At 35.2% G+C, this 13,857-nt stretch overlaps 1 protein-coding gene across 9 annotated transcripts in view; it reads right to left on the reverse strand.

Annotated features, from left to right (window-relative positions):
* Cnot4 (CCR4-NOT transcription complex subunit 4) overlaps positions 1-13,857 on the reverse strand; it is a 137,958-nt gene that overhangs the window by 28,215 nt on the left and 95,886 nt on the right. For all 9 annotated transcript variants that reach the window (XM_021263638.2, XM_004851229.4, XM_013074497.3 and 6 more), the window contains 3 exons: positions 5,623-5,680; positions 3,126-3,375; positions 1,716-2,213 (listed from right to left, as the gene is read on the reverse strand). In XM_021263638.2, the coding sequence (XP_021119297.1) occupies positions 1,716-2,213; positions 3,126-3,375; positions 5,623-5,680 (806 nt within the window). The remainder of the gene's footprint in view (positions 1-1,715; positions 2,214-3,125; positions 3,376-5,622; positions 5,681-13,857) is intronic.

The raw sequence follows: 13,857 nt of genomic DNA on the forward strand, positions 1-13,857 counted from the left end.
GCCTCAGGAAGTTTCTACCAAGATAAAAGGCCTAGCTCTTCCCCTGCTGCTGAGACAAACCCCAGACATCATCGTAGAGATTCCTACTTCTTCAACGAAAGCCTCCCCAACAATTACAGGCTGCACTGATGTTTCTCGGATTCCACTACCACACAATTACTATCTTCACACATGATTTGAATCCTACCTCTTAAAGTATGCCCTACTTGGAAATAGTAGCCAAGTTTTATACTTCTTTTGTTTATTTCTACACAGGCTAGTTCATTGTTGGGCAAACGAGCTGATGTAACACTGTAACTGGTTTCATACTTTGTGTTTAGAATATTTAGGGGAACTTAAATTTTTATTGTACACTGGGTATGATTCACTAGTAATTAAAATACTACTTTTAAAAACAAAGCAAAGCACAATAAAATTATAACATGCTATCTTGAAATGGAAGAAAGGTGTGCAGATATTGAATACTTAAGTGTTTCACAAGTGAATATCACATAGAAGGAAAGAACTAATAATTACTGCTCTAGATTACCTACTACCTACCATAATTAAATGAACAAATATCATGAACCCCATCAATGTGCAAATCACTACATTAGGTGCTCTCAAACTTATGTAAATTAACCTCACGGTGTCAACTGTTAACTTTACTATATCCATACCCACAAACTAAGGCCTAGCTACTTGTCTAGAGCACAGAATGTTTTCTGTTTCAAGTGAACAAAGCCAAAGAATCTTGATGGGTATCTATAAACTCATCTATCAACCTTGCTAAAAACTAGAGAATGAATTATCTTATTGTTAAAATTACACGACTGACACCACTGTGCCACGTCGTACCTTAAAGGCCACGGCAAGAGATAAAAACAGACTAAGTTATGTAACAGAGTAAGGGACTACTCTATTCTACTTGAATCAGGAGAGGAACAAACTCTTTCTCACATCACTTCTAGAGCCCAAGCTGAACACCAACACATTAAGAAGAGTGACTCCCTAGAAGACAGTTTATATAAAAAAATGTTATATAGGATCTTAAAACCCAAAAGTTCTGAAACCTTCAAGGGTAGCAGTACAAAACCAGAAGTATTCTGGCATCAAACTTGTATTACCTTATATATACCTAATATTTTCCCCCGAAAATAAATCTCACTTCTTGAACAATTCTTTTTCACAGAAAGAATGTCTGTGATATATGATATGCTTATACAACATTAATGATCAGTTCTCAAATATTAAGTACTCTTTATAGCACAATTTTGATGTGTGTATGTGTTTATCAGTTAAAATAAGTAATTGCCATAAGCAGTTAAAGAGTGGCTTTATCCCTCATGCTCTCATTATCATTCAAAAATTTTTAACCTCTTTACTTTTAGATTGTAAAATCAGAATTTTCACTATGGTGTTGGACTTTATAGCACCATAATTTCAGAGGTCATTTTCTTCTTTTTATTCTTGTATTTATACACCATATAAAAATTTGATGACCTATTAAGTAAAATGCTTTCAAACAATAACTAAGTACAATACTCCACCATCCTTATAAAGCTCAATATTACAAGGCATTCATCTGATTAAAAAGATTATGATAAAGACTTTTAATGTTTTCTCATAGAAATTTCCAAGCCTAATACATAGTTTGTTATAGAACATACCCCTCCCCCAACAACTTGAAGGCATGAGTTACTCAAGAATTCTCAAAAGGCTTTAAATGAACCTACCTGCTATAGGGATCCCTCCCAGACCTGTGTTGTGCTGTGGCGGGAGATTCAAGTCCAAGAAATTACTATTTGAGGTGGGGTTTGCTGTGTGGTTCAAGTGCATGATGCTATTGCGTGGAAAGGCCATCCAAGGATAGCGGGCTGCCTGGCCTGGAAAACTGAAAGAATTATAAACTGCTCGGTGCTGCTGAAATTGAGGGAACCTCTGTGGCAAGACTGAAAAGGTACTATTGAGAGAGTTGGCATTTGCAGATGCAGCAGAATGCAGGAATCCAGAGCCTGGGCCTTTGGCGGTTGTAGTGTGTGAAGAGGAGTTCTGAAGAGACGTGGGCGAAAGGGAAGGTTGGTCTTGGACAGACAGTTCCTTCTCAATTAGGTCTGCTAAGGCTTTTCTAGTAACATCAAAGGGATCAAATCCCAAGTCATCCTCTGGTTGTTTAGAAGAACCAAAGCCAAATGCTGCTTGCCAGTCTGTAGAGGATGACACTGGGATAGTTTCTGTAGGGAAGAGAAATAGTGATGAATATAAAATATAGAGTTCACTTTCACACTTAATTAGGATCCACACTAGTGCAAGTTAAGCATGTCATAATATACCAAGATAAAAGCAAGTAGATGCAAAATCTTTATGGCTTCCTAGCACTTAAAGTTCACTAATTACAAAGGGTACCATATACTCTTAGCAGTAATTTCACGCTTACATTAGTAACCTCAAAAACTGATCAATACAGATAGTTTTGTTAATCTAAAAAAAATTCTTGATTCAAATTATACTCAGCTACACACAATTAAAGCCAGCAAGTCATTTAAATGAAATAAAATCTAAAAGATTTTAATTAGTAAAGCTTATTTTAAAATGTATTTATCAAGATAAAGTACAAATAAATTTGACGGTGTCTTATATACTAAGAAAAAATAATTTAATGAAAAAATCTGCTAGTATTTTTAATTATTTGCTTCAGAGGTATTGCAGTGAAGGTTAATTAAACCTTTCACATCAGTAAGAGAATTTAAAGTGAGTAAAAATGGAAATTGCCACAAAATGCAAAAACGTAACATTTACTACCATATTTGGTAGTAAACTTACTTCTTTATCAGTTGTGGAGAAAATTTTTATCTACACAAACACAAATCTGATTAAAAAGCTAAGTCCTCAATAATTTCCAGAGGAATAAGCTTTTCAATACCGGGAAAATGAGATAATCCTTAGTTTCTGGAGCAATCTGTCTTTTAACACAACAATTTTTAGGTCCTTCAACAATTCACCATTTAATTTCAGGCAGTTTAAATGTTTACATTTTTATAAAAAGGGAGTGCAAGTGAAAAAGAATATGCACTCACCGATGGATATCACATTAGCCTATCAACAGTATGTCAACAGTGTAATTACTGCCCTGGGACTCCTCGTACCTGATGTGAAGAGGCTCTGTGGTTCTGGTGCTGTTGGCCAGTCACTGGAGGTCTGTGGGGAGCTGGGAAAAGGAGGAAGCCCGCTTGGGATAGGGTTGGGATGGCGAAAATTGTCTGAGAATAATGACTGTGACTCTGTTACTGCCCCTTCAAAAGGGGACCGTGCACTGTGATTGGATGAACTGATGGGGATGACTGGATTAGATTTTGATAAACCAGGTGGTGGTGAAGGTGTATCACTGTTAGATATCTAAATAAAAAAGAAAAAGAAAAAATCAATACACAAGAAAATAATCAATATATTTTACTAAGCAATAATGAAAAGTTTTGCAACTAAATACATCAGAACAGTGGTCTTCAAATTAGAGAACTTGGAAACTTTTAAATGACAGTAGGAGTTTCAGAAAATCAATTAAATTGTTAACTTACACTGGTACTCTTTAAAAAAAAAACAAAAAACAAAAAAAAAAACTAACTTGCCTGAAAAGACTAAACCAATTTCCTCTCTTTTTGTATTCTTACTCTTCTTTTTTTTTTGGTACCTGGGATCGAACTTGGGTCCTTGTGCTTGCAAGGCAGGAGCTAAATCCCCGGCCCTCTCCTCTTACTTTATAAACAAAACAGTATTTCTTATTCTCTGGGATTTCATTACAGGATATCTGCTTGACTGCAAATTTTCCAAGGGCCAAAGATACATTATTAGAAATGTTTTAATTGTTAAGACTAGAACGACAGACCCTAATGACTAGATCTTTCTACAAACTAGGTAATTCCCAGTATTTTAGTTAACAATACTGACAGATCTACGCAAGCTGTTCCCAGACATATAATCAAAAAATCATTATCATGATAAATCTTTATATAATTGTTAGGTAACTAATTCACGAAGAATTCTAAGATTTGAGGGACAGTGATAGAATACTTTTCTTCCTTCCATCTACTTATTTATAGAAACAAGGTATCTTAGCACTTACCTCTTAGAAAAATAAAAAATATGAAAAGGACTAGTGCTAAAGCTTGCCTCATTTTACCAATATTCATCTAAGGACACATGAAAACTAATTTTCAAGTGGCCCAATTCATCTCATAACTACAGTATTTATGTTTAATGATTACTTTATCAAAGTCTACTTATATATTGGTTTGATCAACTTAATACTAAATTCAGAAAAATTGAAATTTAAATCAAGAACATTCTTATTTAAAATGACTACTCTTACTTGAAAGCAAGCTTTCCCAACAAAAACTATCTCACATCAAGATAAAATTCTATAATGGCACCACAAATATAAGCTTAAGAAGAAAAAATATTGATATAAAATTTTGAACTGTTAATGAGCCTGTGTATTTTTTTGAAATGGATGATGGGGTTATCAAAATGTGGTATGAGCAAAACATTATAACAGGTGTCAAAACATTAAATTTGTTATATTTATTTAAGAAGCAATACAGCACTTTTACTTTAAAATATCAATACTGATAATATGCTGAAAATTATATCCTTTACAATTACTTTTATGTTATGAAAAAAATTTTAAACATCAACCCAAAATATATACAGGGATATACAGGAATTTGTAAAAGAAAAACTTAAAAAACACTATAATTTAGATTTTTCACTTATACTGCGGGAAATTGGCTATTCTTAATGGAAGAGACTAAAACTACTTTACCAATGTAAGAAGAGCAACAGAAACTCAACTAGTGAAAAACTAGCAGAAAAAAGGTTGCCTAAGCAATAAGATGACACAATGCATGCCCATCCGTCCCTCACTCAGCTTCACAGGGGATGCAAGTTCAAATAGTTCATTTGGTATATCATTTAAAGTTGATGGGTCGGGGGCCGGGGATTTAGCTCAGTGATTTTGCCGCCTGCTGCGCAAGCGCAAGGACTCGAGTTCGATCCCCGGTACCAAAAAAAAAAAAAGAAACTAAAGTTGATGGGTCATTAGGAAAAGAAGGAGCACTACTAGGAGTAAGTATTCTGTATGAAAACTGTAGTTGACAGTAAAAGATGGGGAGAATGTATCAAGGAAAAATAACTCTTAAAAGCAAGAACACAGGACTGGGGATTTAGTTGAGTGGCACCGCGCCTGCCTCGAAAGCGCAAGGTCCTGAGTTTGATCCCCAATACCAAAAAGAAAGAAAGAAAAAAAAAAAGCAACAACCCAGAAGGCACACAGGCTTGGGGCCATTTGGGTAGAGTCACTAAGCCAGTAACCGTAGCAGACTACAAGATACTGATGTGCTCCCATATAATAATACATAGTTCTCATGGTAATTCTGAGTCATCAAGAAAGGGTTAGACTGCAGTCTACATATTTGTACAGGAAAAGAAGACTAATAATAATGCATTTAACAAGCCTATCCATCAGAGATGTTTTAAATTGTGTAAGTATTTAAAGTATTTTTCATTATTTAGAAAACTCACTTGCATAGAATACCTTGTTTCCAGGGTATGGCTGATAAACAAAGTGATATTTTATTCAAATCTTACCTGCTGGGAATTATCACCATTTCCTATACTGAGAGAATCTGAAGGTTTGTCAATGGGGCTGTAAAGAGAAAACAAATCAAATTTAAAAAGTCACTCTACCACACACACACCAAAAAAAACTTCTCAAAATCCAGCAAAATAGGCATTTTACTAACTATGTTTACTACTGAGGCACTATGATATAAGACATTAGGCTAAATGTCGAAGACACAAAAATGTGTTAAGATCCCTATCCTTGATCACTGCCCCTTAAGGAATTTATATTCTAACTAAATTGTCCAACTGCTGAAGTGGTAGTTTATGAAAAAAATTACTGCTTAAAATAGACAATACTCCAATAGGACAAACATCTAATCCATCATTTAGTTTTGGGCATGTGATAAACATATGTCTCATTTTTCTAGATGTTTGACAGAAAGGTGTAAGTTATTAAAATGTTACCTATAGGTTCTTTTTCTTTTTTCAGCACTGGGGATTGAACCTAAGTAAGCACGTTACCACTGAAACACATCCACAGTTTGTTTTGAGACAGGGTTTCACTAAGTTATCCAGGCTGCACTCAAACTTGAGATCCTCCTGCCTCAGCCTCCTGAGTAGCTGGGATTACTGGTGTGCACCACCACAACCAGCTTCTATAGCGGTGGTGGTGAAACTATGGCATACTTGCCACAGGAGGGTGTTTGTATCATTGAAAGCTCTAAAAGGTTCACTATTATTGTTCGGTAAGTTCTTTTTTTTTTTTTTGGTAGCGGGGATGGAACTCTGCTCCTTGCACTTGCGCAGCAGGCAGTGAAACCACTGAGCTAAATGCCCAGCCCTGTTCTGTAAGTTCTTAAGAGCCATAAATTTCATATAATACTTCCAAATACTAATCCCAACCCTAGAAGGCATATGTGCATGAAGGATGCATAAATAAATTTTTAAAGCTTAATAGTAAAAGACATGTTGCCATTAACCCCCCTCTAAATACTCTCCTCATTTCAAACACACCCCATTGTTCTTGCCACTTTCTGAACAATTCCAGAAGTTTTCTTTCATAAGTGTCTTTTTTTTTCTTTTTGAGACAGGGTCTCACTATGTAGTTAAGGCTGGGCTTGAACTCATTGTGTAGCCTAGGCTGGCCTTGAACTCCTGGCAATCCTCCTGCCTCAGCTTCCTGAATGCTGGGTTTACAGACATGCATCACTATGCCCAGCTCATAAGTATCTTCAGTTGCACTGTCGTAGCTGCCTTGAAGTCCTGAATCCTCTCAAAACACTTACCTTTCAGTTATTTTGACTTTGGGGAAAAGCTGAAAACTGCACAGTGCCAGATCTGGTGAATAAGGTGGATGAGGACACACCCTAACGTTTTAATGAGCCTGCCTTCCCATTGCATGGCACTCACCTGTGACACCTAAAGACACTCACAAAAGTGGACTTTCAGAACTGCTTCCAAAGTGGCAACACCTAATATCCCAGCACTTTGGAGGCCAAGACGGGAGGATAGTCACAAGTTCGAGGCCAGTGTGGGTGACACAGTGAGTTCAAGGCCAGCGAGAGCCTCTCCAAAGTAAGTAAGTAAGTAAGCAAATAAATAAATAAATAAATAAATAGAGCTCAGCGGCTCTGCACTTGCCTGACAAGTGCAAGGTCCTGAGTTCGATCCCTGGTATAAGAAAGAAAGGAAAGAAAGAAAGAAAGGAAGGAAGGAAGGAAGGGAAAAGAAAAGAAAAGAAAAAAGAAAAAGAAAAGAAAGTGGCAAGAATAATGGGTTCAATGTGTTTGAAGCAAGGAAGAGTAATCTGAGGGGGATTCATGGCAATATGTTTTTTACCATAATCAGTTTTAAAAATTTAAACATTTGCCATACATTTTTACCATACTTCATGTATGTACACACACATACATAAATAAAACATATTTTTGGGCAAACTACTACTCAGAAACATTAACATTTTATTTCTAGAAAATGCAGTATCATGGTAAAGACAGAAAATGCTAACTTCAAGTCCATTTTAACTCGTCTGACTTAGACAAAAGAAAAGTCTGTAAACATTAAACTGACCTAGTGACATAATTTTCATAATTAACTCACCACATGAACAAAGGATAAATATTACTCAAATAGATATACAGTAAAATAAAGAGTCTGCATGTCCCAAAATTATCCACTGGAAATAGAAAGTCACCTTATAAAGAGATAACTGACTGGTAAGTAAGCAAGAGCTAGAACCCAATCTGCATCTGAGGTATCTCATCTGATGAGACTGCTTTTTTTTTTTTGAGACAGTCCATCCTCCTGCCTCAGCCTCCAGAGTGCTGGGATTACAGGCGTGTGCCACCTCGCCCAGCTTTAAATGCTCTTGATTCTAGCACACAGATTAATGTGCCAGGGCCAGCTATCAAAATGAATTGCTTAAATAAAGTGCTTTAAGTCTTCAGAAAAAAAGCAAAGCTACATAAATGCGGCAATTGGGGAAACTTTCCTAGGAGAGTTCAAATTTAAGTAGGTCTTAAAAAGATTTACACATTAGAAGGAAGGAAAGGAGAAGGGACAGCAATAGAAGTAACAACAGCACAAGTGTCAAGGGTCAAAAAATCACCAACAAGTTGCAGTTAAGTGATCGATTTAGCTAACAAACGGGATAGTTTGGAGAACAATGGAAAGTAAGGCGAGAAAGGTAGGGGCCAGACTCCGAAGGCCAATGGAAATATCCTAGCATAGAAATGACCTAAATAAGCAATGTTTAGAAAGATCAATTTGGTGGTAGCAAGAACAGACTGGGACATCACTAGAGATGATGTGAAATAAAACTGCATTATTCTTATTGGAATAATGGCTTCAAGTTGGGAGGAAGAAGTATTCATAGAAACTAAAAACAAGAACTATCACAAATCAGAATTTCAGTGTCTGGATCCTGATTCATCTTTCTGGCCACCACCATTAAAGAACACTAAATAATAATTTTCAATGTAACTGAAGTCAGTCTTGCTAATGTCCAGGGCACTGTAAGAAAATATGACTGCACAGAGTTAAGTTTTAAGAATGTTTCTGGATTATAGATAATTAGAATAATTTACATCATCTTGTCCAGTATCTCAACTACATTTTTATAAACACTGATTCATAATACCTCATGCTCTGCCTGGGAAAGTTTTACCAAACATGTTTAAAAATTTCTGCATCAGTGTCATCAATTCAAAAACAGCTGCTGAAAAATTGGGATTATGGCAAGATCCTAGTAAGGTCATGTTCCACTCAATTTTCTATATTATTCTCTATTTAATAACTAACGCATTCAAGAAATAAATTAAAATTTCTAAAGATAAAGATGACTAGAATCACATTATTTACTGTCTAGACTAACACAAGTCAGTGATAATTAAACCTGACATAAGTGCAACTATCAATGGAAAAGCAAAAAACAAAGATATATGTATAACTCCATAAAAGTTTATTTACAAATTCCCATAATATGAGTTACTTAGATCTCTAATGCCTACACAGAAAAGGGGCATCTTGAGATAACCACTAACAGGTCAGAGTCCTCATGACTCTGTTTCCATTAGATGTACAACTTCCCTTCTTGCCAAACTGTATCTGCTTAAGCTCTGGTCATACTGACAAATCTGTTTTACTTTCAACATTCATGTACCATTATCATGTCAACTTGCTATCGGCTTAAAAAAAAAAAAAGGAAAAAACTAATAAACCATGCTTACTTGGGAAGACAGAGAGAGACCTACCTAGTCTATGGACTGTTATCTAGTCTTGAATGGCCAGGTCCCAAAGACACCAGATGTTAAGAAGTTTGGTTGTACTACTAAGATAAACTGCACAAGCTTTTAAAATTTAAAAACCAGTAAACGGGCTTTCTGAAGGCTTTCTTTGCCACTAAAAAACTTTCATTGTGAAGTCAAAGTTTTGGTATTTAGTCCACTTTCAATGGGAAACATTTTTGTTTACCATTTATGGAGCACAAAGCATTGGGGCAGAAGTTGTCTAGTGAGGGCAAAAACTAGAAAACTGTCTGAAAAGTAAAGGATGCCAATTTGGTTTTTCAAGGATAGAAGCATAGGGAAGCAAATAATATAAAATGAACTAAGCCAAAGAATGACAGAGGCAACATCAGAGGTTGATAACCATTTTTGAAAAGGCTGAGTTGGAAGACCACCTTTCCTACAGGTCACTCAAATACTGACAGTAGTCCTAACCATAACAGAAAGAGAAATCAAGACACTCAAGGCCACAAAGGTCTCAGAGGTGATTAAGAAGTGCCAGATTCAAGTGGGACTAAGAAGTACTAACTGGGATTTATATCTCATAATACCATCAAGCCATTATTTCGAGAGGATAATGTGTAAACTGCTGCAGAAAAAAATTCATAAATATTTTCATATAATGTCTCACTGATTTTTTTAAAGTTCTAATCCTAAATAGTTCTCAAATGTATGGTGAAATTACAGACTTCTTAGGAGTAAATATTTTTAAAGTATCTCAGTTTACGAAATTCTAGGCTTTTATTCTTATAAAACTACTATTGGCATGGGAAGGGGGCCAAGAGATAGAAGGAGGGGAGATGGAGGGAAGGGGAAGTAAAAAGAATTAAGATGTGTCATGTCCATGTACCAACTTCCCATGATGAATGTAATCATTATGTACTGCAAATATGTACTAATAAAAATTAATATGAAAATTTTTTTTAAACTTGCTACTCGCTACTTAGGAATACCAAGAAATAGGAAATAGAACACTTCTTTGAAGTTTATTTTTTCCCAGAAAAGTTTAATTCTCAACTTACCTTGAAGAAGGAGGGAAGGAAGGAAGGAAGGAAGGAAGGAAGGAAGGAAGGAAGGAAGGACAGATGAACAGGTGGGCAAATAAGCTTACAAAATAAAAGATGAGCCAGGCAAAGTGGTGTATGCCTGTAATCCCAGCACTCAGGAGGCCGAGGCAGGAGAATTGCCAAGAAGTTCAAGGCCAGCCTGGGCTACATAGTGAGTTCAAGGTCAACCTAAACTATATAGCAAGACCCCATCTCAAAAAATAGAAATAAAAAAAGAAAAGAAAAGAAATGAAACAAAACAAAACAAAACAACAACAACAAAAATCCTATCTCTTGGTTAAGATGATGGGACAGAAAGAGTTGCCTCCTCATTACTAACTTGGCAACTTCCCTGTAGTAAGAAGCTTTATCTAAAAATCCATCCCTATCACCTACTTATAATAAAGGCAAAGTCAATAAAATATTAGGTAATCTATTAATAACTGATTACAAAATATGTAAAAGCTGAATACTTGTTACAATGCCAAAAACCAATTCCTATATTCATTTCCAACCAAAAGGAAAAAGCCCAACCAATGTGAAATACCAAGGCATTTTCATATTGTGATTAAAAGTTATCCCAAATAAATGATCAAAATCATACTTGAATGATTAAAGCATCAGAGTTATCCCCATCAAGGCAAAGAATGAGACAAAAATGCATGTAGCACTGCTAGTCTAACACTGCTCTCTTTAATTTTTAGCATAGGGATTCTTAAACATAAAGAGGTAGTGGAAGATCCAAAAACAATGAAACAAAGATTTTTAAAATTTCCCCTGAGAAGCACAAAACAGTTAGAAATGCCATCCTAGTGGTTGGGAGGTCTCCATATTATAGAATATAAATTCTTCCAAAACTGACTTATAAATTCAACGCATTTTGAAACAAGATAATTGATCAGTGGGAAAAATTAGACTTCTGTAATTTACAAAGAAACACAAACACACAAAACATGGCAAACTTACGAATTTACAATGTATAAAAAGTTCAATCTAAGGGGCCGGGGATTTAGCTCAGTGGTTTCGCCGTCTGCTGCGCAAGTGCAAGGACCCGAGTTCGATCCCCGGTACCAAAAAATAAAAATAAAAAATAAAAAGTTCAATCTATTAGTCACATAAAAATTAAAATGAGACAGCTGGTTTGTATGTTTATCAATGCTAGGAGGAAAAACGTGAGGAAAAACATAAGGAAACGAGTACTGTCAAACTTAGACCAAGCAGTTCTATTTTTAGGAACAAGCAATGTTAAAACATTTATGTGAAAAGATGTTCAGCACAGTGTTATAAATAATACCAATCAAATGAAAATAACATAGAAATACAGAAGATTAGCTTAATAGATTTAAAATAGTCATCTATTATGGAATACCATGCAGCACAAAAATGTATGTCTTCACAACATGGGGAATTATTCATAATAATTTGCATTGAGTTTTAATGTAACAAATCAAAGTATTTTGAGTATAATGGTATATAAATGTTCACAGGAAGGAAAAATGGCCACAAAAAATAATATACTGCAAGAAAAATACACAAATCATTTTCAGTGAAAACTCCTGAGGTACTGAGATCACATAAAATATTTATTTTCTTATGTATGCTTTCACAATTTTTTTCGTCTTATTTTTATATTCAGAAAACAACAAATGTTATCCCAAAGAAATAAACTAAATTTTAAAGTTCTGCCCTACAATCTCTAGGGACTACAACCCAGAATATGACTTTAACTAGACTGATGACATTTTTAATGAGAATGATCATGTATGTAAATACTGAATGTTGAATGGATCTGACGTAAATATTTCAACAGCTTCATTCTAATACCAGGCACTATAGAAGTAGCAACCAATAAGACAAGTAATTGCGTTTGGTTCCTCATGAACATACTGGGACAGAAAAGTATAAGTACAAATGGTCACAGGAAAAGTTCAAAGTTTATTACCCAGAAAGATTTCTGTTTAGCTTTAGCCTTTATTACTAACTTTGATATAAACAAATCTCAGAGTTTACAGTAATTTTGTTTTGTGGCCTATTCATGTATTTGTGAGGTGTGATCAAAATATACAATGTTTAAACAAAAATATTAATATAGCAAGACATATTGACACTAATCCCCCTCCAACTACTCCTTCTTATTTCCAATACACTTCTCCCATCGTTTTTGCCACTTTCTGAAGCAGTTCTGGAAGTTTTCTTTTTTGAGTGTCTTTACAAGATGTGATCAAACATTACAGTGAACACTACAGCCCAGTGCCATCTAATGGAACAGGAGGCTCATAAAAATGCAGCGTGTCCTCATCTACTTATTCATGGAATCTGGCACTGAGCAATTTTTGGCTCTTCCTCAGAGTCAAAATAACTATGAAAGGTAAATATTTGGATCCATTCAGGAGACTGAGGCCACTGTAACAGTACATCTAAAGATACTCTGGAAGAAGACTTTCAGAGGTGCTTCAGAAAGTGTTAAGATAATGGGTGTGTTTGAAGTGAGAGAGAGAATCTTAAGGGAATTAATTTGTTTTTTACTGTAATACATTTTTATTTTTTATTTTTGGTACTGGAAATAGAACTCAGGGCCTTGTGCTTGCCAGTCAGGTGCTGTACTGCTGAGCTACACTCCTGGCCCTGTAATACATTTTTCTTTTTTTTCCTCCAGTATCGGGGCTCGAACTCAGGACTTTGCGTTTGCAAGACAGGCACAGTGCCACTAAGCTAAATCCCCAGCCCCTTGTAATACATTTTAAAAATTTAAACATTCACTATATTTTTAAAAATCACTGAATATATTTATATAAGTAAGTGTTTAAATTTAAATAGTCTTTAACATTTAAATCATCTTCACTGTCAAAGGGAGTAAAACAAGGACTTCAAAAATTTAAATTCAAGAACATAGGACTGAAGAAATGGACCCTGACAATACTCTATGCAGCTATTATTGGGTCTGTGTGAAAAATGGCTCTTAAAGTATTTTACTACTAAATAAGACACGGAGCTATAATATTTAACACCGAGACATTAAAATGTATCACTTAAATTTAAATTGGATTAAAAGAAAAGAATAAAGATCTCAAGGTTATGAAACATTGAAGAGAAAGTTAAATTCTAAAATTTAGAATTTAACTTTATGATTTTCTGATAGGTCATAACCAAGTACAATGCAATCCAAGATATGAAGATCATCATAATGGAGTGAGACTCAGTACTAAAGACTACAAATTCGTTTATACACTGACACAATATCATCAACTCAAAACCATGCTGGAGTAGAGGTTAGGAGAAACTGTCTTAAAAAACAAATATGAGTTGTGACTGAGATACTCTTCACCCCCAGGATGTAAGACTTTAGTTATTCTTGGGATTAAATACCTTTGAATATCTGTGCCATGGGTCTTTCCCTCACTGTATCAGGGAGACTTCAATTAGGTGAC

Source organism: Heterocephalus glaber, unplaced genomic scaffold (genome assembly GCF_053883595.1).
Source record: "Heterocephalus glaber isolate CG9 unplaced genomic scaffold, H.glaber_assembly_v1.0 deba00000621, whole genome shotgun sequence".
NCBI lineage: Eukaryota > Metazoa > Chordata > Mammalia > Rodentia > Bathyergidae > Heterocephalus > Heterocephalus glaber.